This window comes from Neodiprion lecontei, chromosome 2 (assembly GCF_021901455.1).
Source record: "Neodiprion lecontei isolate iyNeoLeco1 chromosome 2, iyNeoLeco1.1, whole genome shotgun sequence".
In the NCBI taxonomy this organism is placed as follows: domain Eukaryota; kingdom Metazoa; phylum Arthropoda; class Insecta; order Hymenoptera; family Diprionidae; genus Neodiprion; species Neodiprion lecontei.
In genome coordinates this window covers 5797612-5823122 of record NC_060261.1, presented here as the reverse complement: position 1 = coordinate 5823122, position 25511 = coordinate 5797612, and the positions used below count along the sequence as shown (strand labels likewise).

At 36.3% G+C, this 25511-nt stretch overlaps 5 protein-coding genes across 30 annotated transcripts; 3 read left to right on the top strand and 2 right to left on the bottom strand.

Moving 5' to 3' along the window:
• The first annotated feature begins 140 nt into the window (after positions 1-140).
• LOC107224826 (BTB/POZ domain-containing protein 10) lies at positions 141-5771 on the top strand. 24 transcript variants are annotated; one of them, XM_046731461.1, is made up of 8 exons: positions 141-187; positions 768-815; positions 1752-1877; positions 3136-3231; positions 3633-3770; positions 3927-4198; positions 4880-5077; positions 5216-5771. In XM_046731461.1, the coding sequence occupies exons 3-8, from the start codon at positions 1762-1764 to the stop codon at positions 5674-5676; spliced, it is 1281 nt and encodes a 426-aa protein (XP_046587417.1). In that variant the 5' UTR covers positions 141-187; positions 768-815; positions 1752-1761; the 3' UTR covers positions 5677-5771. The 24 variants fall into 24 exon arrangements, with proteins under 24 accessions (XP_046587417.1, XP_046587413.1, XP_046587416.1 ...); XM_046731457.1 differs by having other exon boundaries at positions 768-836; XM_046731459.1 differs by lacking the exon at positions 141-187 and adding an exon at positions 194-332.
• A 787-nt stretch (positions 5772-6558) lies between these two features.
• LOC107224819 (protein nervous wreck) lies at positions 6559-15436 on the top strand. Of its 3 annotated transcripts, XM_015665018.2 has the most exons (22): positions 6559-6688; positions 8353-8450; positions 9175-9220; positions 9806-9891; positions 9998-10142; positions 10247-10383; positions 10592-10655; positions 10853-10981; positions 11086-11208; positions 11300-11403; positions 11484-11628; positions 11729-11806; positions 11892-11943; positions 12097-12200; positions 12335-12494; positions 12591-12763; positions 12861-13170; positions 13255-13469; positions 13580-13679; positions 13792-13926; positions 14232-14263; positions 14567-15436. In XM_015665018.2, exons 1-22 carry the CDS (start codon positions 6668-6670, stop codon positions 15131-15133), a joined length of 3024 nt encoding a protein of 1007 aa, XP_015520504.1. In that variant the 5' UTR covers positions 6559-6667; the 3' UTR covers positions 15134-15436. The 3 variants fall into 3 exon arrangements, with proteins under 3 accessions (XP_015520504.1, XP_046587407.1, XP_046587408.1); XM_046731451.1 differs by lacking the exon at positions 9175-9220; XM_046731452.1 differs by lacking the exon at positions 14232-14263 and having other exon boundaries at positions 14567-14709.
• A 97-nt stretch (positions 15437-15533) lies between these two features.
• Positions 15534-17130, bottom strand: LOC107224820 (3-hydroxyacyl-CoA dehydrogenase type-2). The gene is made up of 3 exons (XM_015665019.2): positions 16858-17130; positions 16351-16515; positions 15534-16245 (listed from the first exon to the last, which is right to left on the bottom strand). Exons 1-3 carry the CDS (start codon positions 16864-16866, stop codon positions 15652-15654), a joined length of 768 nt encoding a protein of 255 aa, XP_015520505.1. The 5' UTR covers positions 16867-17130; the 3' UTR covers positions 15534-15651.
• Positions 17131-17613: 483 nt separating this feature from the next.
• LOC107224825 (zinc finger protein on ecdysone puffs) lies at positions 17614-24137 on the top strand. The gene is made up of 10 exons (XM_015665025.2): positions 17614-17758; positions 18299-18537; positions 18795-18935; positions 19551-19786; positions 20997-21303; positions 21428-21586; positions 21710-21950; positions 22061-22261; positions 22348-22535; positions 22725-24137. Exons 2-10 carry the CDS (start codon positions 18304-18306, stop codon positions 23196-23198), a joined length of 2181 nt encoding a protein of 726 aa, XP_015520511.1. The 5' UTR covers positions 17614-17758; positions 18299-18303; the 3' UTR covers positions 23199-24137.
• A 68-nt stretch (positions 24138-24205) lies between these two features.
• LOC107224824 (selenoprotein F) lies at positions 24206-25470 on the bottom strand. The gene is made up of 4 exons (XM_015665024.2): positions 25223-25470; positions 24922-25040; positions 24691-24809; positions 24206-24486 (listed from the first exon to the last, which is right to left on the bottom strand). The coding sequence occupies exons 1-4, from the start codon at positions 25265-25267 to the stop codon at positions 24305-24307; spliced, it is 465 nt and encodes a 154-aa protein (XP_015520510.1). The 5' UTR covers positions 25268-25470; the 3' UTR covers positions 24206-24304.
• Between the last annotated feature and the right edge of the window lie 41 nt (positions 25471-25511).

The window sequence follows — 25511 nt, the reverse complement described above, 5'->3', positions numbered from 1 at the left end:
GTTAGCGTACACAGAAAGTGCAGCAAAGGAGTGAGAGAGAGAGGTGTATGTTGGTTATAACCTGTCTCTCTCATTACTCGGGCTGCAACTATCGCGAGGTCGATGGAATAGGTAGCTCCCTCCAGTAGTATATGCTCCAAGTTTCAGCCAAAGGGATTTCTCCTGACCAACCATTGAACCCCGTCCGGTATAGACCGTGAAATAGTCCTTAGTTGCTAACGGGGAGTTCTTTGACAGTTCCAAATCAAATGTTAATACCATGTTGTCTTTTTGAGCCAGTAGACTGTCGTTAAAATAATCATTGGCACGTCAATACGGGCCAAAAGAGTGCCGTAAGTTCGATTTAAGTGATTCATATGACACGAGAATACAGTTTATTTATTAGGAGTGACAGACGGAGTTAGGAAAAACAAAAAAAGAAAAAATATTGTCAATTTGATATTAATTATCATTCTACCTGTGCGTTCTGTTCGTAATGAGAAAAGTATAATAAAAGAAAGAAAAACCAAAAAAAAAAAAAAACACTAACTTAGTCACGGCTAGTAATTGTTTCTGCATCTCCTTCCGAACATATGTACCTTTGTCTGCCGAAGTTTCGGGATCCGTAGAACAGACAAGAATAAAGTTATTGCAGAAAAAACCATAACAAATGGCCTAGTCTATCAGGTAATTGAGAAATATCAGACAACCTTTAAGGGTATTAACCGTTGGTTTGGAATGCGATTTACTGTAAAAAAAACTAGACAGGTTAGGTTTTACTTTTGCAGCGTTCAAATTTGCTCCTCATTAAAGTGGCTATTGGAGAAAATAGAGTGGTATTTACCATTTTATCATTCGTAAGTACATTATACACACAACAACCAGACCTCTAGTATTTCTCAGTAACTAAACTTCATAGTCCCAACAATGCTAGCTGTACTCTATTCAAGGGATTCCAACAAAAATCGTTGGATCTATGTTCTTGTCAACATATTTTCCTTATTTCTCCCCACGAGATTTCCAACCGTTGTGAATAAAAGAAATTAGGATTACGAAGAAAGAAAGATAAAAAATAGGGAGTGGCACGTTTTACTGTTATTATAGGTTGTTACTCGTACGATTCGTCATCTCACTTATCAATAATACGACTGCGTCGTACAAGCAAGGCATGCTTCTCTGTTGTCGAGTGAAGTGTTGTATAACATTTCATTACCTTTGTGATGATCCTGTGATCTATTAATATAAAGTCTTGAATATACGTATGCAAGTACGATGATACGTGATTACTTTTGGCAAATGAACTTACTTCAATTTATTTTGAGACTCGAGACACGCCACAGCTTCTGTATTCTCTTATTATTACCGCAGTCAAGTTTGACTTGAAAGCATAACGTTGTCCAAACTTTTCATGCATCGTTTATAATTGTTCATCAAACATTGAAATTTCTAAAAGAAGAATATTTTTACAAAGTGTTCAAGGCAACTAAATAAACGCGGAGTAGTTTACTTGTTATTTCATTGCTAAGTTGACAAGGTCACCTTGGAATCCTGTTTCTTCATATCTCTTTCTCAATGGATAAAACATCAATTTCACTGTAAGATTTTTCTATACTGTAAATTTTTCATCCCGCTCGGAAATCATGCAAATTCAGATTTGCCGTCTTCATTCAGATCACCTAGTCATGTAGCTCATTGTCGTAAAACTTTAAAGTATTTTACAGTCAGTGATTAATGAATATTTTTCTGGTTTTTTTCTTTCATCATTCTACTAGCTGGCCTGACATGTCAAATCCTGGAGATCGTTTAAGTTATGTGCAAGATAGTAGCAGCGATACAGAGACAGACTACAAGGAAACGGATAGCCGCGGTCGCCACCGCGTATACAAGAACAGATTTGGGTAGGTTGGATTCTGATACTAAAGATAAACGGTCTGAATAATGATACGACGTAGTAAACGTATCAAAATTTCCTAAGCTATAAATTGTTCTCTTAATATGATGTGAGGTCGTAAAGAGAATGTTCAAAGTAAATAAAAAATATTGTACACGTCGTTGAGTATTGATGTTATTATTACATAGAAGATAGTAGTTTAATTGTAGCTTTAGAATTCTCTGCATGTTCGTACGTTATTTGTTCAGAATGAATATAAATTATCTACTATAATAAATCTTTTTCTGAACAAGAATAATGTGTCTATGGTAGAAACAAGCAAGTGAATAACATTAAGCACGCTATTAGCTGTAGAAAATAATTTAATATTTGATTGTTTTCTGAAGTATATTAGCAAGATCAGATTAAAATAGAGGATTGATGACTTGTTTAAATGGGTGTACAAACGAATATTTACTGAGTATCGTTTGACGTTATAACGAGTAGCAAAATTTATTCTTGGCACAGCCAGAAAGGACAAATGGTCATCAAATGGTACAGTAGGTCAAATGATTTAACAAAGCCCTCTTGAAATTTGGTAGAAATATTCTGCAACGAATCAGAAAATGACTACGTGAATCTGGGTAAAATGTAGAAAACATCAGTGGATGGTTGTTTTTATCAACCATTATCAAACGGTATAAATGTAAGTTTAATTTTATACAACATTACAATTTCAGGTACGAAACTTCTTGTGGCTTGTCTCTGATTCTTGGTATCGACACGAATTTTATTACTTTTCCACCCGATAAAATCAACCAAAAATACATTCGAAAATTAGCTTCATGCGCTGTAGGTGGTCTGAATAATATTTCATTACTATTTTTCTATTCCATTATCATCCATTTCTCCATAATTTCCGATATAAAACCCTAAGAGTTAGAATCAGTTCGTTTTCCTTGTCATTCACTTTACTCTATGCTGGGTTTAGGTAGTGCGTTTAGGAAAAGCGGAACTTCCGACGATTAATCAAATGTACTAGCTTGATGAAATGGTCGTTGAGAATCGTATAATAGTACTTATTTTCGATATTTCAAAGGTGTTGTCATTCGTTGTTGTCACGTTATGTTGTGACATTATCTTGATTATAAGTTGTTCACTGTACGCTTATTTTTAGAAAGTTTCTCTTAGCACTCTCTCGTGTTAAATAACCAGGTACTGGTAGTCCTTGGATTGCTTGATATTAGTAGAAGATTAGTAAGAAAATATGGTTGTTTTGCATGTAGTTGTGGTGGCTCAACCAAACCAAAACCTTGTCTGGTACAGCGGGATGGAAGCAACGACCAGCACTGTCGTTCCCTCAATCCAGAAAGACAAAGCACGTAAGTGAAATAGATAAGAAAGGTAAAGAATAAAAACAGTAGTTGGTCTAGCTTGATGATAATATCTGTCGATTACTTCTAAAGTGTTGTCAGTATAAAAATTAATCACTCGTAATCGAACTCAGTTTTGATAATCATTTGATCTATCCACTCTTACTGTTGCCACTGTAAAGTTATTCATCTTCGAGGATAAGGTTCCGAGGAACTAGGTGAGACCAACAGCTGGTAGCGCGTCAGGTATGTTTACATGCGTCAATTGCTACGATATCTTTTCTCAAATCTCATGTACCTACCAAATTTCCAAAGTAAAGGGGTCACGCAAAAGCCATTCTGCTGTGTGTCATTGCCGAATATTATACATACTTAGTATTGAGCTATCCTTTTATACTCTACTGTTACAGAATGCGTTCATCAGTCGGGTTTGCAAAACCTCAGCCTAACCAAACTCATGATAAAGTATCAGCGCCGGGAGTTGCATCCGGCATGAGTGGTGCACCAGCCAGTGAAGAGCGGATAACGCTCATTGTTGATAATACTAGGTAATAGATAACATTCAATGCTTGTTTATCGAAGAATTTCAATCCCAGTCAGATGAAATGTTCATGAATTATACGAGAAATTAGCATTTGTGTCCCAATCGAGAAAAATTAACTGCCTATTGTACGATGTTATAACGACTGTTGAATGCTTTATAGATTCATTTTAGATCCGGCATTATTCACTGCTTATCCAAATACGATGCTGGGCCGTATGTTCAGTTCCGGCATCGAATTTGCTCTGCCAAATGAAAGAGGTGAACACGAACTTGCGGATGGAATTTCTGCCATGGTGTTCAGAGCCATTTTGGAGTACTATAAAGAAGGCGTAATTCGGTGCCCTCCTACCGTTACTGTACAAGAACTTCACGAAGCTTGCGATTATCTTCTGGTACCGTTTGATGCCAACACAGTTAAATGCCAAAATTTGCGTAAGTTTTGAACTGCACTGCCCAATTTAAAAGCAAACTACAATCACTCTAAAAAAGTGATATACAATTGGATTTTTTTTTTACTGATACAATCAAGTTTCAGTAGTTATTATTAGAGTTAAAATATTTAAGGGGTTTTAAAACTTTAAACTCCATCACGTATCACCAATGCCACGAGAAACTAATTACAAGTAGGTATTTGAGCAAAGTTTCAGGCAATAAAATTGGGATTGTATATAGGGTGTATTATTGAGGTTGAAAAAAACATCTAAAGTCACGAGATAGTAAATGGGACAAAGATTGTCAATGAGTTTTTGCTTTCTCCTACGAAGGTGAAAATTTAAGAGGCACAGATTCGTTTGAAGTTTTACATTTCTAGAAACGCGTGGTTCCAAGTTAGGTTTCAAGTCACCCCAACTATTCGAATCTATTCTTTAACAATTCTTTTTGTTCGAACAAAATAATAACTTTATGAAATTCAGTGTATTTTTAGTATACTGTGCAGAAAGTGGTATCCAAAAACGTAAGATATTCACTTATGAAACATCTCATTGACTTTATAAAATCGAATGATGCTTGAGAAAAATGAATACACTACGGTATCTCAACATCTAAATTCTATAAAGCTTGGAGAAAAAAATTTTTTACCTGCATCCAAATATGAATTGAAATGTGTTACAGGGGGACTGCTTCACGAATTGTCTAATGAAGGAGCTCGCTGCCAGTTTGAAGTTTTTCTCGAAGACTTGATATTACCACTAATGGTTAACAGTGCGCAACGAGGAGACAGAGAATGCCACGTCGTAGTTTTACTCGAAGATGACGTCGTAGACTGGGATGAAGAATATCCACCCCAAATGGGCGAGGAATACTCACAGAGTAATAAATGATTTGATATAAAATATGCACAATTCGCGATTCACATCTTTCACTTCCCGAATTTGTTTCTCACAGACGCGATAACGAAATCCCGAAATGCCTTACTTTGTAATGAACCGAATCGTTGTTTTTTCGTAGCGGTGAACAGCACGGCCATGTACCGATTTTTTAAATACATTGAAAATCGAGATGTGGCCAAACAAGTGATGAAAGAACGAGGACTGAAAAAAATACGCTTGGGGATCGAGGGATACCCAACGTACAAGGAGAAGGTGAAGAAGAGAGCGGACGGCCGTGCGGAAGTTATATATAATTACGTCCAACGTCCTTTTATTCACATGTCATGGGAGAAAGAAGAAGCCAAGAGCCGTCACGTCGATTTTCAATGCCTGAAATCTAAGTCTGTAACAAATCTTGCCGAGGCTACAGCAGATCCTGTACTGGATGCTGGAGAAAATCCCATAACGGCAATCGGCATGGATCCTATACCTCAACCATTAGCAGCTAATCCCATGGGCATTGATACTGACGCTGAAGGAGCCGTTGGATTACCAGCGGACTCGGATCTCAACCAATTATTACCCGACGAAACCTCTTAAATGATATAATTATACCAGTAAGAACAAATCTGACACATTATCTATACCTGTTTATACACTTTGAAATATATTTAATAAAATTTTCAAACAACATACTGACCCGCTCTATCATTCACACCTCAATTCTCACCCTAGCGTTATTTATAGTAATAATCGAATGTGCGAGTAAAAATCGAGGGACGATAGAGATTAGCCACAATTGTTTAAACTTTAAAAAATTTTACGAACGCTTACGTTTCCCGTGATGTTAAAGTGTAGGTGAAAAATCACTGGATCTGAAAATCGAGGTACCAATAGACGTAGGGGTTCTTTGAACAAAAATAGATCGGCCTTGGGATCAGTTAGCGATTGATCCTTTGATACATTATAAATTATAATAGATGATAATTTACGCACAAATGAGCGTTAGCAAACGGAACAGTCTAATCATGCGTACAAGCGCGCTAGTATCCTTATTCATCTCCTCTAATCGAACTGTAGAAAAATGTAGCGTCACCTTAAAACGAGTGTTACATATTATCCATATTATACACGAACACGTTACATAATTATTGAAGTGAAAAAAACAAAATCTCAAATTTTTCACGCGTGTTTTCCCTCTTTGTCCCATTATCAATTGCGGAGGGTTGAAATTATCACCCGCTGTTGATGATGATTATTTCTTTTTTTCAATCCGCTTTAAATTTATTTTCGCATTTATTCATTCAGTTATTCGAAGTCCAAGCGAAATTAGAAAGAGGAGAGAAGAAAATAGAGAAGGTATCTCGTGATAGAGAGCAAAGTGGAGAAGAAGAGTAGGCGGGTTTGATGGTCTCGCGCGTATATCGTGGACCGACGAAAACACACCTCCGGGCGCAAGCGTCGGTTCGATCAATAAATAGGTTGAGACGAGGGCAAGAGAGCAGTAGTATACGGGTTGGTAACCAGTGAAGGCATTTCCAAAAAATTACAGTACTTAGTGGCGAGGCTGCAGCAGCCAAGTGTGTTCAGCATGCAGCCGCCCCCAAGAAAAGTAAGTGCATTATCGCCGATTAAAAGGCGAACGATACCCGAAAGGCGTGTACCTACCCACAAATTTACGGCGAAGACTGGATTTATTAATTAAACATTTCATCCCCCTCGCCCTGCGAATCGCGGTCAAGTTTACTGTTTACTTTTACATATCAACCGTATAATCGAATACAATATACACGCGGGGGTTTCCGACCTGCCTTATTGATTCTGGGTACCAAATATAAAATTGATACCACCGACACACTAACCGGGAAAATCAATGCCCGGGTCTTTTACCTCCGCAAAATTTTACACGAATACTATATTTTACTTTCGCACCTTTCATTTTCTGGGTTGTTTCGTTATCAATGTAATAATCGTTCAAACTCTCGAATTTTCGTCTAGAATAATATGCAAGGGACTTTGCAATGAATCGAAGATTAAACCGAATCGTTATTCAAATTCAAATTATCGCAACTATCGCAAAACGATCTTCACTCGTGAATACATCCGTCATCGTTCGTGATGTAGGTTTGATATGGATCGCATGCACAATTATCTTCAAAATACATGATCGGCCTTGGCTGTACATAGTGGATATGTGGTAAATATCTACCTACAAATGATGACCTAGTGCACGTTTGATGCAGTGATGCTTCATTCTTGAATGAAAAAATGGCCGTTTATACATTTCGAATGAGATTTATAAATCGCAGGTATGACCGAAATCCTTCGTTAGATTGGTGGACTTTAATCTCATCCTTCGTCCATAATTATACAAGTAAGACGAGCAGTCCTGGAGCTAGTAAAAAAAAAAAAACCTCTGCATTACCCACTTCCTTAATTCACGTCAGAGCTTTTTCTCAAGGTGAAGAGTCTAAGGAAAATTTAATGCGATTATGTACATTATGTGAATATATAAACCTACATATATACAATCTGCGCTTCGGTATTTATGCATAGGTATATGTCACGCCGATGTTACTCAATTCTTTTTTCTAAATACCTAAATAATTATTTTCCGCACACCGTACTGCTGCAGTTTTCAAATAATTCTATATCAGAGTGCAAATCAGCGAATCTTATTTTCAGTAATACGCTATTTTAGTGCCGAATATTGAATTATCTTGGAAAAAAAATGGAGTCATATATATTTTGAAATCATATAATATCATTGATTACGTGAGGCGTGCGCTGTGAATTCGGAAGAGTATAAATATGTGTGTATATATATATGTGTGTATGTATAAATTGTAACTGTTTCATGTTATCGTTATGTAAGCGTAAGCCCGTAAGTATGAATTGAAGGAATTGAAAAACTGAAAATTTAGCAAACGACTATCTGCGGAACATCGTCGCGATAAGGAAAGAAGTATTTGGCACGTTTCTCTTACCGTGTACAATCAGTGATTGTCCCACTTCACCATCATCGTAACTTCACATCGTCGTCGTTTAAAATAATCCGCATATGCCTTATATCTATGATCGATATTCGTTGAGAAACTAGGATATAGGCAAGATTCTCTGTGGGTATACTCTCGTAATGCGGTTCGTACGGTATAATTATGAAAAGCGAAAAGGGCAAAGTACGTCGTGATTGACGCGCATTCCAATCCCATACCAATTATAACCGAATGCAGGTAATTACTGTTTTAAAGAAACGTATGAATATTTTTCGTACAGGGAAATTATGCAAAGTTTTTGAAAAACTTGCATACCGAACAGGCAGCGAAACTGCAGGCAAAAAATCAACATGAATGCGATTTGTTGGAGGATATACGGTGAGCTTGATTACAATTAGATATAACGCTGCGTCATATGTGTTTTTTTTTTTTTTTTGTTCGCTCGCAGAAATTTTAGGAGATCATTGTTACGGCATTTTAGCGTAGTTTTTTTTTCGTTTGTTTTTTTGCCGCTCAATATTCACGTGTTATGGCTGATGGCTATAAATAAACTAAATACGTATATTAAACGTTGTTATATTACCCTATCAATCACATTTGATACTATCTGAAGCGTTGCTTGATTTGAAACTTATCAAGGTAATGCAATAGCATGATAAGTATAAAGTATAATATCCTCAAGGTTTCATCAGAATTGATTTCTGATCGATTAGAATTGAGTACCGAAAGCCGTGCCATCAGTCATAAAAGTGAGAAAACGCTTCTGACAAATAAAAAAAAAAAATTTTATTTGATATATTTAGATTCACGCAAGAATCTGTCTATATTTTCAAAGCGCATGTATCATTATACTGAATATACATATGTATAGTGTAAGAAAAATAATTATATATCATGTTGTATAAATTTGAACGAATTTCATATTTTGTACAAAATAATATTATATATAACGGATGGAATATCTTGCGTTTTGAAATTACTGCCGCAAATTTTTGTTTCGTTCTTGTATACATCATATTATATTACTGTAACGATATATAGCTTTATCAATTTGTACATCTTCATTATAATTAAAATATTCAATTAATATTTAATTGTACAGAAATTTCACGATTAAGAAATCTGCAATCGAAAAGTCCTATTCTGAGGTGAGTTTCAGTTACCATTGTAGTATAGTTATTAATAATTACCCAATCATCGATCTGCCTGTTTCTGTTGTAATTTCCGGTTTACGTTCCTTCTTTCATATATACTTGGTTCCTAATTTATGAATGGGTAGCATCCCCATTCGGTCCGACTACGTATAAAAATACATTCGTCAATATATTATATACCGAAGCATACATTACGCTGTAAATGTTCCAACTTTATATCTATATTTGCATACTATTTCATCACATCAACACACCCTGTTGTACAAATTCTGTTTACTAAATGATCAACGTTCCAATACTATGCCATTGATCGTTTTTCTCTTCACATTGTGAGGTAAAAAGTTTTCATTCAAATCCAAATTGTGAAATCGTATGTATTTCCTCGGGTTTGTTATGTGATTTATGAGAGTCATTTGTATAGGTATGCGTTTTATTTTTTAACGTATAACTGGTCTATTCTAAAAAAAGAAGAGAAGAAATACGAGAATTTTTCTTCGGACGTTGCCATGAAATAGTTTATATGTTTCCGCACATAAAGCAGGTGTGTTATAGTGACTCAGATTTCGAATTATTTTTCAGGCGTTACTTAAAATATCTTCGGCATACTTGAATAAAAAGATTCCAAATATACCTGATATCAAAATCGAGGGTGGAGAAGAAAAATGGTAATTATATATGTTTCCATTGACATTTTTTTTAAAGAAAATGCAGAACAAAAAATTTTGTAACGTCGCACTTCAACATTGCGAAGTAATTTTAAATGATTCATAGGAACATGTGGAATGTTTGGAGAACAGTATTAGAAGAAAACGAGAAACTAGCTAGAGCACGTTTGGCAGCAATCGAAGTCTTTCAACAACAAATTGCCGACGATGCAAAGAGTTTGAAGTTGCACAAAGTTCAAATTTCTAAAAAGGTATAATGAAATATAATGTGAAATGAATGATTTACAACGTATCGATAATATCTAAACACGTTATTCACGACGCAAATTATATGCAACTGAATCACCTGTTTCAGGCTATCGACCAATTAATGATGGTACAAAAAGAGCTTCAAACTTGCGTACAAGATGTTGATAAGACAAAAAAGTTTTATTTTGACGAAGAGCACAGTGCTCATGATGTCCGCGACAAAGCCAAGGATATCGAGGAAAAGTGGGTGGAAATTTTTAATTAAAACTTTACATCTTGTTATACTTGTAAATTCAATACTCAAGCGGAATGTTTCTCAAATTTTAAATTCACGATTCACCCTAATTCGTGTCGCATTTTCTTATTTCAACAATCATGGACAAGTTTTGTTAATTACGCAATGTCTGCTATTACATTCGTAAAGGTTAATTTGTATTACACATCATTCCAGGCTCAAGAAAAAGAAGGGATCGTTCTTCCAGTCAATAACATCACTGCAAAAAAATAGTGCCAAGGTATTTTCAGAAACGATGTGTAAATTTAAAAATAGTTATAATAGATGAAGCCAAAAGTATGATGTAAAAATAATTTTTTCAGGTGACATGTTCATTTTTAAACACACTTTTCCTTGTTTTCATTTACTTTGTACATTTCATACCTTACTTCAAGCCGATTCAGAATAATCAATGTCCCTCTATATCTGCCAACGTAGGTCAGTTCAAAGCGGGATGCTTTGGAGGAGAAATCTACTGGAGCACGTAATGATTATCTACTTAGCCTCGCTGCTGCTAACGCTCATCAAAACAGATATTTTGTAGTGGACTTGCAGACAACGATGCAGGTATATTCTACATATATATGAATATTGCATCAAGATCATTGTCCTATTTGATGTCTCTTCTCTATTTTATCCGCTTCAAGTTGTTTGACGAATCGTAATTACAGTTCCTAGAACAAGGCGTTTATGACAAAGTAGCCGAATACCTAACACTCATGGGCCGCACAGAACTCCTCACATGCTTAGCAACACAGAACAGTTTTGGTAAAATCCGTGATCAAGCTCAACAGGTGCTATTATTTTCTCAAAATTTAGAATACTATACTACGTAATTACTCGACGGTTGGTTCAAGAGTTGCTTAAGGTATTTTGATTCCACAGCTTACCCGGGAGTATAACTTACAATGTTGTTACCTGTACTATCCAGTATTGAAACAACATATACAATATGAATTTGAACCTTGCGATAGTGACCCAGTCAACAGGTAAGAGAACTTATATGATTCACAACTCTACTCTACGTGGGCACGATCAGTTAGATAGTAATAACATCTGTCATGTTCAGAGTTACGGCAGACCATTCGGCGTCGTTAACATTAGGAAAAGAAGCTCGGCGATGGGCAACAAGAATGGCCAGAGAAGGGAATACTATAAGAGAAGCTACTAAAAAATTGCAATTTGTACAACAGCTCAAAGAATCTGGACAAAAGGTAAAACTTCAACAGAATTTGAAGTCTTTTACCATTTATGCCGTGATGATAAAGTTTGTGAAAATAGGTGATCATTAAATAAACGCATTTTCAATTGTAGTCGGATCCTAATGATCCGAATGGACCTGATCTGGATACAAAGATGGATGAATTGAAACAGACTATCAGACGCTCAGAAGTACGTTTTCACACAAATCATATAATTGCAACTGTAAACTTGTTTTCTACAACTTAACATAATATTGTTCATTTTTATCGTGCAGACGGCAAAGATGAAGGCTGAAGCGCGGCTCGAATGTCTTCGCAACGGTGGTGGTGAGTTAAGTAATATAGAATGAATATTTCGTTCATGGGGATAATGTTCTCCGGGCTATTTAAAAGCACTAAAATTCTGTGTTTCTCATAAATTCGACAAGATGTATTCAATATAAGTTTTCCCTCGTGTTCAAAAGTATTAATTTGTTATAGTCAACATTGATGAACTGTTACAAGAAGCTGAAACGTTGAGTGTGCAAGATATGCCTCGTTCCGCCAGCTCTATATCATTTCGCACTGATGCATCTGGAGTAGCGGTACGCTTGAGCAATTATTTTGTGCTTAATGCATCAAAATTACTATCAAAAGTTTATAAGTTTGCTTTTATTCCTTCTCACCTAATTTCCAAGAACATCAAGTGCAACAATGTGGAGAATAAGGATATTTTCAGGAACATCCGTCCTCAGATTCGTTTTATGACAGTGATGGTGACGGTGGCAGTGATCTCACTACAGTTGAAAGGCCAGGCACGAATCATGGCGCCATAGAACAATCTGAAGAGAATGCGGAAGAGGCAGATAGGCAAAGGCATGACAGTACAGAAGTTGATGGTAAAGGACAGAAAAAAATTGTTCCTAATCGTTGACTACTAAGTTCTTAGCTGTTACGTTATTCATTGCTGATTACTTGAAAAAATTTTTTTTAAGCAATGTTGGAACAAGAACAGCAACGAATAGAGCAACTCACTGCTGGTTGGGATGATGCAACTGCAGTCGACTGGGATGACGATGACAAAGCTGATGCAAATCAAGCGCAAGAGTCATCAGAGGTCGCTTCTAACCAGCAAATATACAAATGCACAGCACTTTATTCATACACAGTCAGTATATTCGTATTCTGAAGTGTAAATTAATAAAGACTTACTAACGAACAAGATGGTGGAGTAATGGGTGAATAAAAAACTGATTTTCACCTAGGCACAAAACCCTGATGAACTATCGATTGTTGAAAGTGAGCAACTCGACGTTGTCGGTGAGGGTGATGGAGATGGATGGCTTCGAGCACGAAACTACCGTGGTGAAGAGGGATTTGTGCCTCAGAATTATCTAGATGTTGAAAGAGACGTCGACACTACAACTGGTTTAAGTTCACAAGGACCTGGAACTCTTGTTCAGCAAATCTCATTCTCCTCAGTAGATTATACTATTGATGACCATGACGCTGTTGACCCTGATATGAATTTACAGGACACAACTGAAAACACAGTCATAGAAACCCACATAAATGGTAATTATTAATGATATTCATTAATCATTTCTGACTTGGACTGTGTTACTAGTAGAGCAATCCTACATTTAAAATGCATTCCAGGTACATCACAGTACTGCATAGCGTTGTACGATTATGATGCCAACAGTGCTGAAGAGCTCAGTTTCATGGAAGGAGATGTGATGCGAGTTTTAAGAAAAGAACCACACGATGTCGATGATGGCTGGTGGGAAGGAGAACTACGTGGCCAATGTGGCATTTTTCCATCTCTCATAGTTGAACCATGTGCCGCTGATGGATCGCCCTTGACACCGCAGGTAAACTTTGAACAGGATTTGATTCGATAGAAAATTTTGAGACCAATCTAAATCAAGATATGACATGTAAAACTCATAGAAATAGTGAAATCATTTTGATTTCATTACAGGAGGACAACACACCGCCAAGTTCAGCACCACCTGTATTTACACCACCTGAAATACCAGAGTTTTTGTTATCTGATGACATCACTCAACCTATTCCACCTGGTAATAACAAATATTATTAACTAAGTGAACGTCTAACAAAGATGACATTCACATTTATCCTACAGTAAAGACCTATGAAATTCCTTTATTCCTCATCGCTCTGTTTGTGTAGAGTTTTCTGAAAATATGCCGAGTCAAGTGATGAGCGATCAACAGGGCTTTGCAATCAAATTATCTAAGAATCAACACGACCATTACGGGTCACAGTTTGGAGACGATGTTGATACCCAGCCACCAGGAATAATAGGTACTTTCAAAAATGACAAATACACCGAGTGCACGTTGATTTTTTTCGTTGGGATCCTGTATGTACTTGAAGAGTACCAAAGTTGAAGTCCTAGAATTCATCAATTTTTGGCAACGAAGTAAATTTTTCAAATAATCATTTTTATCGATAAAATAACTTACATAGAATACTCTTTTCTTTTGGTATGCAAGTTCATAGAATATCATTTTATTTTCTCTCTCGTTCTCTTTTTATTTATTCATGTGGTAGCCGATGTTTTTCATGTGTTTACATTTTCAATAATAAATATTCTCTCGCTGCTCAAGTTGTGGAAGTTACTGATGAATCGGTTCCTCAGGTAAATCAAGAATTATACTGAAATAACTCCCAAGTAAGATTTTGACATCAGTAAAAAAAAAAATGTTCAGACAAATCCAGTGATGTATCACTGGAATCTTGGCTAACAAAATTGTAAGAAATAATATTGGACCAAAACATTAGTCAAGTCAGAGTAGTAAAAACAATCGTGCACACAAATGTGTATAATATCAGACAGTAGAGGAAATGTCTCAACAGAATCTTATTCCACTTTAGAAATTGCGCATAAAGCTATAGATCCTGTCTAACATATTGTAAATTATGACTTAACTTTGGATCGTAGGAAGATGAGAATCAACAAGAGCAAGAATCTGATGTGGAAGTTCAAAGGATAGTGTCCTCTCAAGAAACTGACGAGTTTGGTTTGGGTGTAGCACAGATAGTTATTACCGCAGCTACGCCTATGGAAGAAATCGAGCGATCGTTTCCTAGTAATGGGGACGAAGCTTCCGAGGAAACAAAGGACAAAGCTAAAAAATCTTCAAAAGATTCAGTTAAGAAAACAGCAGAAAGTGACCTTCAGGAACAAGTTGACGTACAACAACGAGACGAGGTGGAGGTAGTAGAGGAAACTGATGAAAAATCTGTCGTCGACGATTTCTCTGCTGATTCAGCCCCCTTTCCAGTAAGCAGCAGCTCTGGTAGTGAGGCGGATTCAACATCTGGGCCCAGCACTGCTGAGAACTCACAGTCTTTGGTGACGCGTGACACAGAAATTGATTCTCAAGTGGCAGATATGCCAGACATTGTCCAAGAAAAGGTAATCGTTGGAGGAAGAGCGAGCATTCCAGACGAACTACAACCAGATCAATTAGAAAAACTTCAAAACTTGAAAGAATCTAATGCCTAGGATTGACCTGGCCTCGGAGAAACAACAGAATGTCCCGCCTTAACAGAAAAATTGGCTCTTCCGAAAAATCATCAGTACAAATTTCAGCACTTGTTGGAATTTTGGAATTCTCCTGAGGTTCTTGGAAAAAAAGACTAATCATACTGTAACTAAATATTTTTATGTTAATATTATGTACACAATTTTTGCTAGCTAATACTCTAGGTGAAAATAGTTAAAAAGTAAGTTGCGATTTTTGCAACATATTTACAAGATATTAATATACAGACTTCAAGTAATAAAGAGAATTGTCGATACCTGTAATATAGCTCTCAGATAATTTTCCGAACGCCTTCATAAGTCTTGTGGGATTAGGATTGTACGGGTGGTGGCTTTCCGCATTTCAAGTGGAATATCTCAATCAATGTCTGTATGACTCGAGCTGCTAGCTCAGATCCATTTATTTATTAATAACAATTATTCACATAATTTATTCAACGTAATAAATAGATCTGTAATAAAAGGAGAACCCATTTACTTTATGCCTGCATTCTCAAGGCACCGTCCAGTCTTATGACTTCGCCATTAAGAACTGGACTCTCGATAACCGATTCTACAAATTGTGCATATTCAGCAGGAGTTCCCAGTCTTGGAGGAAAGGGTATCGAGTTTGCCAGAAAATTTCTCACTTTCTCAGGCAGTCCTTGTAACAGTGGCGTATCGAACAACCCAGGTGCAATAGTCACAACGCGAATACCTTGAGTTGAAAGATCTCTGGCAATGGGAAGAGTCATGCCAGCCACAGCAGCTTTGCTTGCTGCATACGCAGCCTGGCCGATCTGTCCATCGAAAGCTGCTATGCTAGACGTGTTGACTATGACTCCCCGCTGCCCATCTTCGTTAGGTACATTCTCGCCGATAAGACCAGCTGCCAATCGAATTACGTTAAATGTTCCGACAGTGTTGACCATCAGTACATTTTCAAAATCACTCAATTCATGAGCCCTCTTCTTATTGAAATTGTATGTTTTATAAGCTATCCCGATACCAGCACAGTTTACGACCACATCTAATTTACCAAACTTTTCCTTCACCAAGTTCAATGCTGTTTTGACATCTTCCTCTGATCTTACCTGGGAATATGTTGTTCATTTCAATATTTTCAATAAAGATCATACCTAATATATTATAAACTATAATTTTTGAAACATCAACTTATGATTCAATTGAAAATTTACATCAGTTGGGGAAAATGCTGCAGATGGTCCAAGCTGATCTGCTATCTCATGTGATTTAGATGTGGCAAGATCAGCAATGACAACTTTTGACCCTTGCTTCACAAATCTTTCGACCGTCGCCAAACCCAGGCCGGATCCCCCTCCAGTCACTAAAGCAACAGCTCCCTGTTGAGACAATTGATAAAAGCCCAAATAAAGTACTCAATCGTCGCAGAAAAAACTTGCAGATTTTTGCCCCCCAGTCAAGTTCATAGGTCGAACAAAATGAGAAAACGCCTAATATATTATTGAACTATTGCACTCTTAGGCGCGATTATTACAACAATCGACCATCTAGTAATTTTTATTTGCAGGGATGGAAGGTGGGTAATCTAAGCATCGTGAGAATTCACTCTTTCAACGATAAGCGTTACATTCATAATTCAATATGCATTTTTCAAAAAAGATGAACATACCGGCGTTCGGCTGTTGGTCAGACATAATTGACTTAGTTAAAATTTATCATACCTTCAACATGTTCCGTCTGCGGTAGAAAAGTTGGTTCAACAATGACGGATCAAAATGATACTGGTTCTTAACTAGATCGTTCTCGTTGTACTGACGATAATTATTCAGTTCTTATCAAAACATGATTAAGCTGTTTATTTTTTCCACTTCTACAAACCACGTGTCCTTCAATTACACTTTACTACTCCGTGATTTTACTACATGTCTAACTAGCGCGTGTGATGTGTTGTATCTCGAAGGGTCGATTCTCCACTCACTAATCACTGGTGATTTGAGACACGAAAGTAATTCACAGACAATTGGACAACTATTGAATAGGCGTGGCCAGAAATGAGGTAAGCAACATGAAAATGTTTCTAAACAGAATGTATTTGTAGGTTTTATCGGAAGCAAAATCACATCTAAATAATAGTCACATTGTCACTTTATTTTGCACGTAATATCGATAAAATAACGAAACAGAACCCGTAAATATCGGCCATGTTAATGTTCGGTATAGAGACGCTTTGGAATCTACCTATTAAAGCTACCTATCTAACTGTCGAATTGGCGAATATGTTCTCGTACGTAAGACGAAATTTTCAGGTCGAACTTGAGCAATGGATTTCGGTTCCCGGATTTATTTCTATAGTCCAAATTCGAAACATACCTTTCTATTTTTCATTATTCATCTTATATGTACTTTGTTTGTGCAATGGTTGACTCTCTTATTTCCCCGCTACCAATGAGCGATCGTGTTGAGGTTGGCCAACTTGAAGTGAATTGAGTGGGTTGAGGACGTTATTGACCCGGCGGGTTGTCCTCCATTTTTTCCTGCACGAAGCTTCCGTTTGTGTCATCTTTAATTTGATATTTATACCTGACCTGAGATTATTGTGACGGAAAAAATATCATTTTTTTGGTGAGTAGATGTTGTTTTTAATGTGTGACGAAAAATAAACCACAGACATCCGGCATTGACTCGGCATTCGTGATTACTTTACATTTTTTTTAAACATTCTTTTCAATCGTCTTGGTTATATCCAAGCTATCTGTCGGCAACCATTTGCAACTTTAGTATACCTGCTACTTTTACCAAGGTTCACAGCATGCACATTCTTTCTTTTCCTTCTATTATAGCGTGAATCAAGTCACGAAGAATTCAAGCTTTTTCCCGCATAATCTATTTCTGTGGAATTTTTTCACTCAAAGATATTCTTGCCGAAATTCGCATAAAGACTCAGCAATCTTATTTTAAGTAAAAAAAAGCAACTATTTTTCCAGTGCACCAAAGTTTTTTCATACATTAGGCTAATACTGAAGGTTTAACATAATATTTAATCACATATGGTAGCAGCTGTTCGCTTCGCCTTGGCTCAGCTATAACTAGCGGTGCATAAGAACGAAGTTGCTATTTGCCATGCTATGATATGATACGAATATAGAGGTATTTTTGTTTCAGACAACATGTCGTTCAACCGAGGAACAAAGAGGGATGCTTTCGGGAATCGTGGATTCAATCGGAATCCTGGAAATGCTGGGGGCGGGGTTAATCCTTGGGAAGGAGGCATGATGCCTGGGCGTGGAATTTTGCCTACACCAAACAACAACCTTGCTCTTGCTTCACCGCAGGCTCAACTTGCGATAGCCAGCAATCTTCTCTCTAATCTACTCCGTGGTCAACAAGATGTACAACCGCAGGTAATATTTTAACTCTCAGGATTCCAAAGATTTGTCAATCTCAGAGTTTTAAGGAAAACAGCAGTGAGTAAGTCAGCTCCGAACATTTCCAGCTCAACTATTTGAGAATCGTATTCATTCTATTTGAGTGCCGTTTTTTTTTTTTTTTTTTTTTTTTTACCTATATTGACGTTATTTTTGAATTTATTGTAACATACTCAATTTGATTTAGAACATCAATAAATGTTTTGATTTAAGTTTTGTCCTGTACATGTTAGGTGCCTTCGTTGTTAAGTCTTGGAAACAACTTTGGTGGGCCAGGGCCAAATTTTCGAGGTCAACAACCTTTCGGACCTGGTCGTTTTAATGACCGTCCAATGCGTCGTCCGATGGAGAACCGTCGCTCAGAGCCCTACAAGGTATGAATTGAAATGAATATGCTGATTATTTCATTCTTGTGAATTTTACAGTAAATTTTTCGATATCATTCCTCAATGTGACGAGTTGAAGAAACTTTTAACTACAGTGTTTTTTCTTTCTCTCTCTTCCTTCCTCTCTCGAGTCCTGGTTCTCACGAAGAATTGTTGGATAGAAGCTTCAAGAATAATCTTTGAATATGTGAAACTTGTCTTCATTTTGATCTGTTCAACTTTTATGTAGTTTGGTGGACATTCACTCCTGCTCATGCGCAGATATATGGTATCTGCATAACCATCATTTGTTTCTTAGACAAAAGTGGAAAATTGCAAGTATTTGCTTTTGTTGCCCCACAAACATGTAAAACGAATCTCCGATAGTATTAGACACAAATGCGCACACATACACGCATTCAATCTCTTTATCTTTCTATCAACTGAGAAAAACTTCCCTAATTGGTTTATGTTATTACACTCAACCTTCTTACACGGGCATGTATTTTCCTGCCCTAAATATCCACTTGGTTATATAAGAATCAAATTCGATTCAAGAAGAATCGTTTCACGGCCAATCAGAAACTTCTTATGACCATTTGGTCATTTAACCCAAATGATTAGATGGGCCCTCGCGCCCGCGATGGCCCTGCTGGGCGACGTGGCCAATCTGCGCAACAATCTCGTGCAAACCAGTCCGGCAATCAACGTATCAATGGAAACCAAAATCAGCATCGCAACGATAAATCTTCTAAACCAAATCCTGCCTCTAAGCAAAATCAAACTGCCACTGTCAAAAAGGAATCACAGGATGTTAAGACTTCTGATATTGAAAAAGCAGATACATCTGATTTGAAAAGGTAAGCAGCTGGTGATTGCGAATAGCTTCTTCAGTCTTCAGCCAGTCTTACTCTATCATCTTCTTGGGTGTTTCTTCCCCAAACAATTAAACGAAAAACGCAATCGCCAAACCTTTCTCTCCTACCGACCACATTATCTTAGTCAATGGACCATTGTCATCTACGTTGACTATGTAAAACAAGAAAAATATTTTCCCTTAGCAAGAGTTTATGGAACTTTGCAGGAAATTAAATCAGTTACATCTGCTAATGGAGAAAAAAATCAAAATTGATAATGCCATGATTCCTTGCATCCAACCATTCCTATACTCTATCTTCGTTACATTTGAAAGTTCTCCTACGAAATCGCCAATCTTCGATTATCCAAGGAATGTATGCACTTCAGTTTACATAATCTTCAGCTAATGAGACATTCTCCCAAATTTTCCATTTTCGACAGATGACTTGCTATATCAATTGTTGTTATTATTTAAACTGAAATCCAAGTGTCGATTACATACAAGCATATAAAACATCATTCAGTCTGCTTCAGGATTCGAACTCTTTAGTTTGTTCAATATTTTGCGTGCAGCGTCGTTCTCTAAATGGATTATGCCTGAGTATTTGACGTTTATGATTATTTAAAGTTTGAATGTTATCAGTAACATTTGAGATGGATTTCAATCAAACTTCACTCATGGCCGAGTCGGATTTCATCCTCGAGTTAATGGGCATCTGTTAATGATTCAAGTTTAGATTTATAATTATCGTACGTGGCTATTGCAAAACAAACCCTTTTAGAGTTTCGTTGGTCTAATGAATCTTCATATATTTAAAGATGGAATTCCTCATCTACATAGTCGGCTTGTTGAAAAGCTGTTATATTTATTCTTCCCTGGAATTCACTGATAACGCGATGTAATTTGTGTAGCAAAAAAGGTAATTATATGTATATTCTTGAATAGGATCAAAACTGAACTCAGTGACTACTAACTGTTGATACAATTGGTGTTAAGCTTATTGACTGTAGAAAGTTACTGAATTTTTCTAATACATTTTATTGTGAATTTTTCAATACAATTACATTTCAACAGATATGTATTTTAGTGTCATGTTGATAAGCAATTAACGAAATTGATCTCTTAACTCTTTAATAGGGATGAAGAAGTCAACCAAACATTGAAAAAATAAATATATGTGGTAATTAAAGATTATTTAATTTTGCTAATAGTGAAGAAACCGACGATGTTGACACTAAAAAACGCGATTGGAAAGATGAAAAAACAAAAGAATCTACACTATCAAATAAATCTGAAACTGCGGAAGATCTGGGCCAACACGAAGACACTCTGTCTCCAGAAAAAACATCGGCTACAGAACCTCCAAAAGATGGAGATACCGCAACTGCATCTACTGATAAGGAAGGAAAAGGAAGTGGCAAAAAGTGCGAAATTCGGCATGCGGAGAGCCGTTATGCCGATGTTCCCATGACCCGCATGTTTTGTCATGTCTGCAATAAGCATATGTGGGACGGTTATGTAAGTTAAGTCCTCCATAATATAAATCAGAATATTTCTTATCTCTTTCGTATTCACCAATCCGATATTTATTCATTATCTTTCAATTATTATTTCGTATCATCACAAATTAAATGGATTTCAGTCTTTCGAAAACCATCTTCGCGGACGTGCACATCAGTTGATGATGGATAAACTGGATGAATCTTATAAACTGAAGGTAGATTTGATGAGACATGATTTGCGTGTAGCCGAGGAGCAACGCGAACTTAGTTTGACCAATTCAAAACGTCGTGGCAAAAAGGTATAAGAATTTGATGAGAATTTTATCATATTTATATTAATGACAATAAAGTTTTAGCACTTAATTTTAGATTAAAGCTGACTCAAATATTAATATATTCATGAGTAAATATTTTTCTTCCAGGTTTCTGTTGATCTGAGTGTTCGAGAGTACTGTACAATGTGTGATCTCAATTTTTATGGAACATTGTCGATCCATCGTAAAAGTGAGAAGCATCAACAACTGAAGACATTTTTACATCCGCGTTGTCTAGAATGTGCCAAGGAATTTCCATCTCGCATCGAGTATGATGAACATTGTCTTACACCGACCCACATGAAATTGATAGTACCACTTGAAAATCAACGGAAAAGCAAAAAGAAAGGTGAGTTGTACCACCAAGTATAATTTTTTCGTGCATCCAATTCGAAATGACTACAACGTTGCTCTCAAATTGTCTTGGTACAATATCTTTATTTGTAATTTATACAACAGAAAAACTACCCAAGGGAGAATCTGAAGTAAGTACTGTCGAAGACGAGGAAAAAGAAGTTCTAAAAGCAGAAGCAAAGAATGACAAAGAAGAAGAATTGCCTGAAAGTACTCCACTCATAGTTGACTTTGCCGATGTCACGAGCGATCCTCAATACAAAATACCAACCTTTAAACAATGCCGAAACAAGCAAATCACTATCGGTAAGAATCTATGATTGAATGTATCTCAGTTCATAACACAAGTTTAGTAAGCGATGATACCAACTGAATTTTATTCTGATTCACAGGGAAGTCAATGGTGAGAGAAGTTAATGGGTATTATTGTGAGAAATGCCGTCGCTTCATGCTTACATCTGATGACATGACTGCCCATTTACGCGGAATCACCCATTATCGTAACTTCGTACAAGAAGTTAAATCTCAGATATCTAAATCCATGACTGACGCCGCTGCAAAAACTACAGAAGAACCCGAAGTATGTTCATTAGTTGAATAAGTATTACTGTACTTCATGAATAATGTTTATGGTTCCCAGAGTATCAAATGTAGAGAGAAACTATTGAATTTTTGTGTATTGAGCATAATACTTTCTCAACGTTCAGCATTCCAAGTCTGTGAATCATATAAGCTCTGGCTGAGGGAAACCAATTTATTTCGATTATAGGCAGACAAGGACCAAGATAAGATTGAAAAGGACAGCGAGGAATACGAGGGTAATTGGAAACGGCGTAAAACAGTACATTCAGAAGACGAAGATGATTCAGATCCTAAAAAGCCAAATGTAGAAAACGATATTGAAATATCTACCGCAGTAAAACCAACCGATGGTGACAAAAAATATGATCCGTTGGAGGCTGATGCTGAAAGTGAAGATGAGAATCACGAGGGTGAGGGAAAAAAATCATCCGCCGAAAAAATGTGGGCTGATATGGATAATGACATTGATGTTGAAATTGGCAATTTACTCGAAGACGATACCGGCGAGGAGAAAGTGTCGATTTTAGAACCTGAAAATACACCACAGAAATTAGAAAAAGAAACTACTCCAATTATCAAGTCTACCAATCAAAACTTACCACGCGGACGTGGTGGTGGTTACCGTTCGCGTGGAAACCGAGCGCGGAGATCGCGTCGTTGAAAAACATGCTCAACATATAATGGACATGATTTATTCCTCATATTCCATTGACCGATAGCAGATTTCACGGGATCGTTAACAGAAGAAATAATATGACTTTATCAGTGTGAAACATATGCCGATCTACGATTTGCTGTTTATGTTCGAATCTAAGAAAAAAAGATGGTAGCACAGTTCGACAGAAAATCCAACAAAGACTATAGGTATTCAAACACGGTCGTATCTCATTTAAATTATAAAAGCAGTGATAACTTTTTTTTATGTATGTTGTCACGCAGACAATATGAGCTTTTGTCCGTACCTATTGTTGTACACATATCGGTATGCGTATTATTTATTATTATTGATAAATATACCTGATAGAAATTCATTGTATATGAAATCTTGAATGGTGGGAAAATGTTTTGTAACATTTGGTTGTTGATGAAATTTTTATGTATGCCATTGTTACATTAAACTAGCAAAGCCGCGTAATTTAGCAATTCGTAGAAATTACATGGCTATGGTATATCACAGTCAATTGTTTCGTTCGTACGAAAACTTTAATCATTTAGGTTTATTTTTTAACAATTATGATTCCGAGGAGATCATGATATTCTGTTTTTATGCAACGAGAGTTAGAACAAATTTCTATCGTTATAATTATATATTCGTTTATATATCTCACAGTGTAATATTACAGGCAGAAGACAAAGCAATGATTAACGAGATTCTATAGTAGGTTTGAAATCGTGGTAATGAATGGTAATTTTTTTCTTATTTGTTTCAACTAATTTAAGTATTGAATTAGTAGCCTGTTATTTTTAAAGGTTATATGAATCAGTACTTTCGTGACTACTGAACAAGGTTAGGTTTTGATTTTTTCTGAGTGACTGCACACTTGACTCATTTTATTTTTCATATTTGACAAAACTGTGAAATAAACAAATTTTGAAAAGATGTTTACTTATTTTGAATCCTCGCTACAGTTTCGAATGTGAAGTGGGTGTTTTGCAAAAGGTAATACATAATAGCTAAATCTCATAGTATATTACCGTGTATTACAAATAGTGATGATAATAACAGATAACAGATTTAGAAAAAAACTTACGATGTATTCACTGTTACTAATCCACAACTAGATGCGTCGACAGAAATTCATCTACTGAGTCAGTGTCCCATTTGTGAATATCAAGGACATCTTCAACCTTACCATCCTCATCAAGCAACTTAATAACAGGATCCAATCCACGAAGATATTTGATTTGTAGATTCTTGAACTTGCTAGGTCTATCACTCTTGATGAATGCTGCATAGAAGAATTGAATATGCAACGATTCAATATTTGGTCAACTTAAAAAACGACTGATATAAAATATAGTACATTGATATGTTACAAGCACTCCGAATTATTTGAATCAATGTAGATTTTCCTAGATCAATTTGTAGCTTTCAATACAATGAACCTGGAAACATGCAAATACAGAAAAATAATAATTCATGATTAGAGTACCTTGAATTTGTGGATATGCCCCAAATTTACAAGTGCAAACTTCAAGTATTGCCTTAGGATATCTTCTTAGACTGGAACCATCATCATCATCTTTCAAGCAGCACTCTCTGCACTTTTCTCTAAAAGATTTCAAAATTAGAAGGGATATCTTTATCGAAAATGAATTGAGGGTAAAAAAGTTCTTGTATACTTTATTATCTAATTAAAAAATTCTTAGTGTATTTTACTAACTCTATATCATTCAGTTTGAAATTGTTTAAATTGTCACACGTTGAGCATAACAAATTGGCCTTATTAAATCCCAAAATTTTACAATCTTCAGGTGTAAATTCTGACGAAGCAATGGTTACCTGCAAGCATAAATGGCGCCAAGATATTTGTTAGAAAGACGTGTAAAAGAGGTCTATGTGTTACAATAAAACAATTAAAAGCAGCCATCAAAGTGTTTCCGAATGATTGCTTTTGGTGTTAACGGATAAAGTGGACTTTACAAAATGAGAGGTTAGGGTAAATTCAGTTTAAATTAACTTACCAGCACTACGAAAAACACCGTGAGAGTCATTTTAGGACCGGACATTTTTAATTCAATGATAATTACTATAATCTGCGTTTAAGCAACATCCGTGAAAAGTATTATTCGAAAACTGGCCAGAATACCAGCGAGACAACGAAGACCGTTCAATTACAGCCAGTAGATCAGTTTGAACCACTTGCAACTGCCAGATCACTACACGGATATCAGATGATTCTGACACTTCTTTACCCTCCAAGTGCAGCAATGCCATACTCCTAACTAATCGGTGGAAATACATACCTATGTA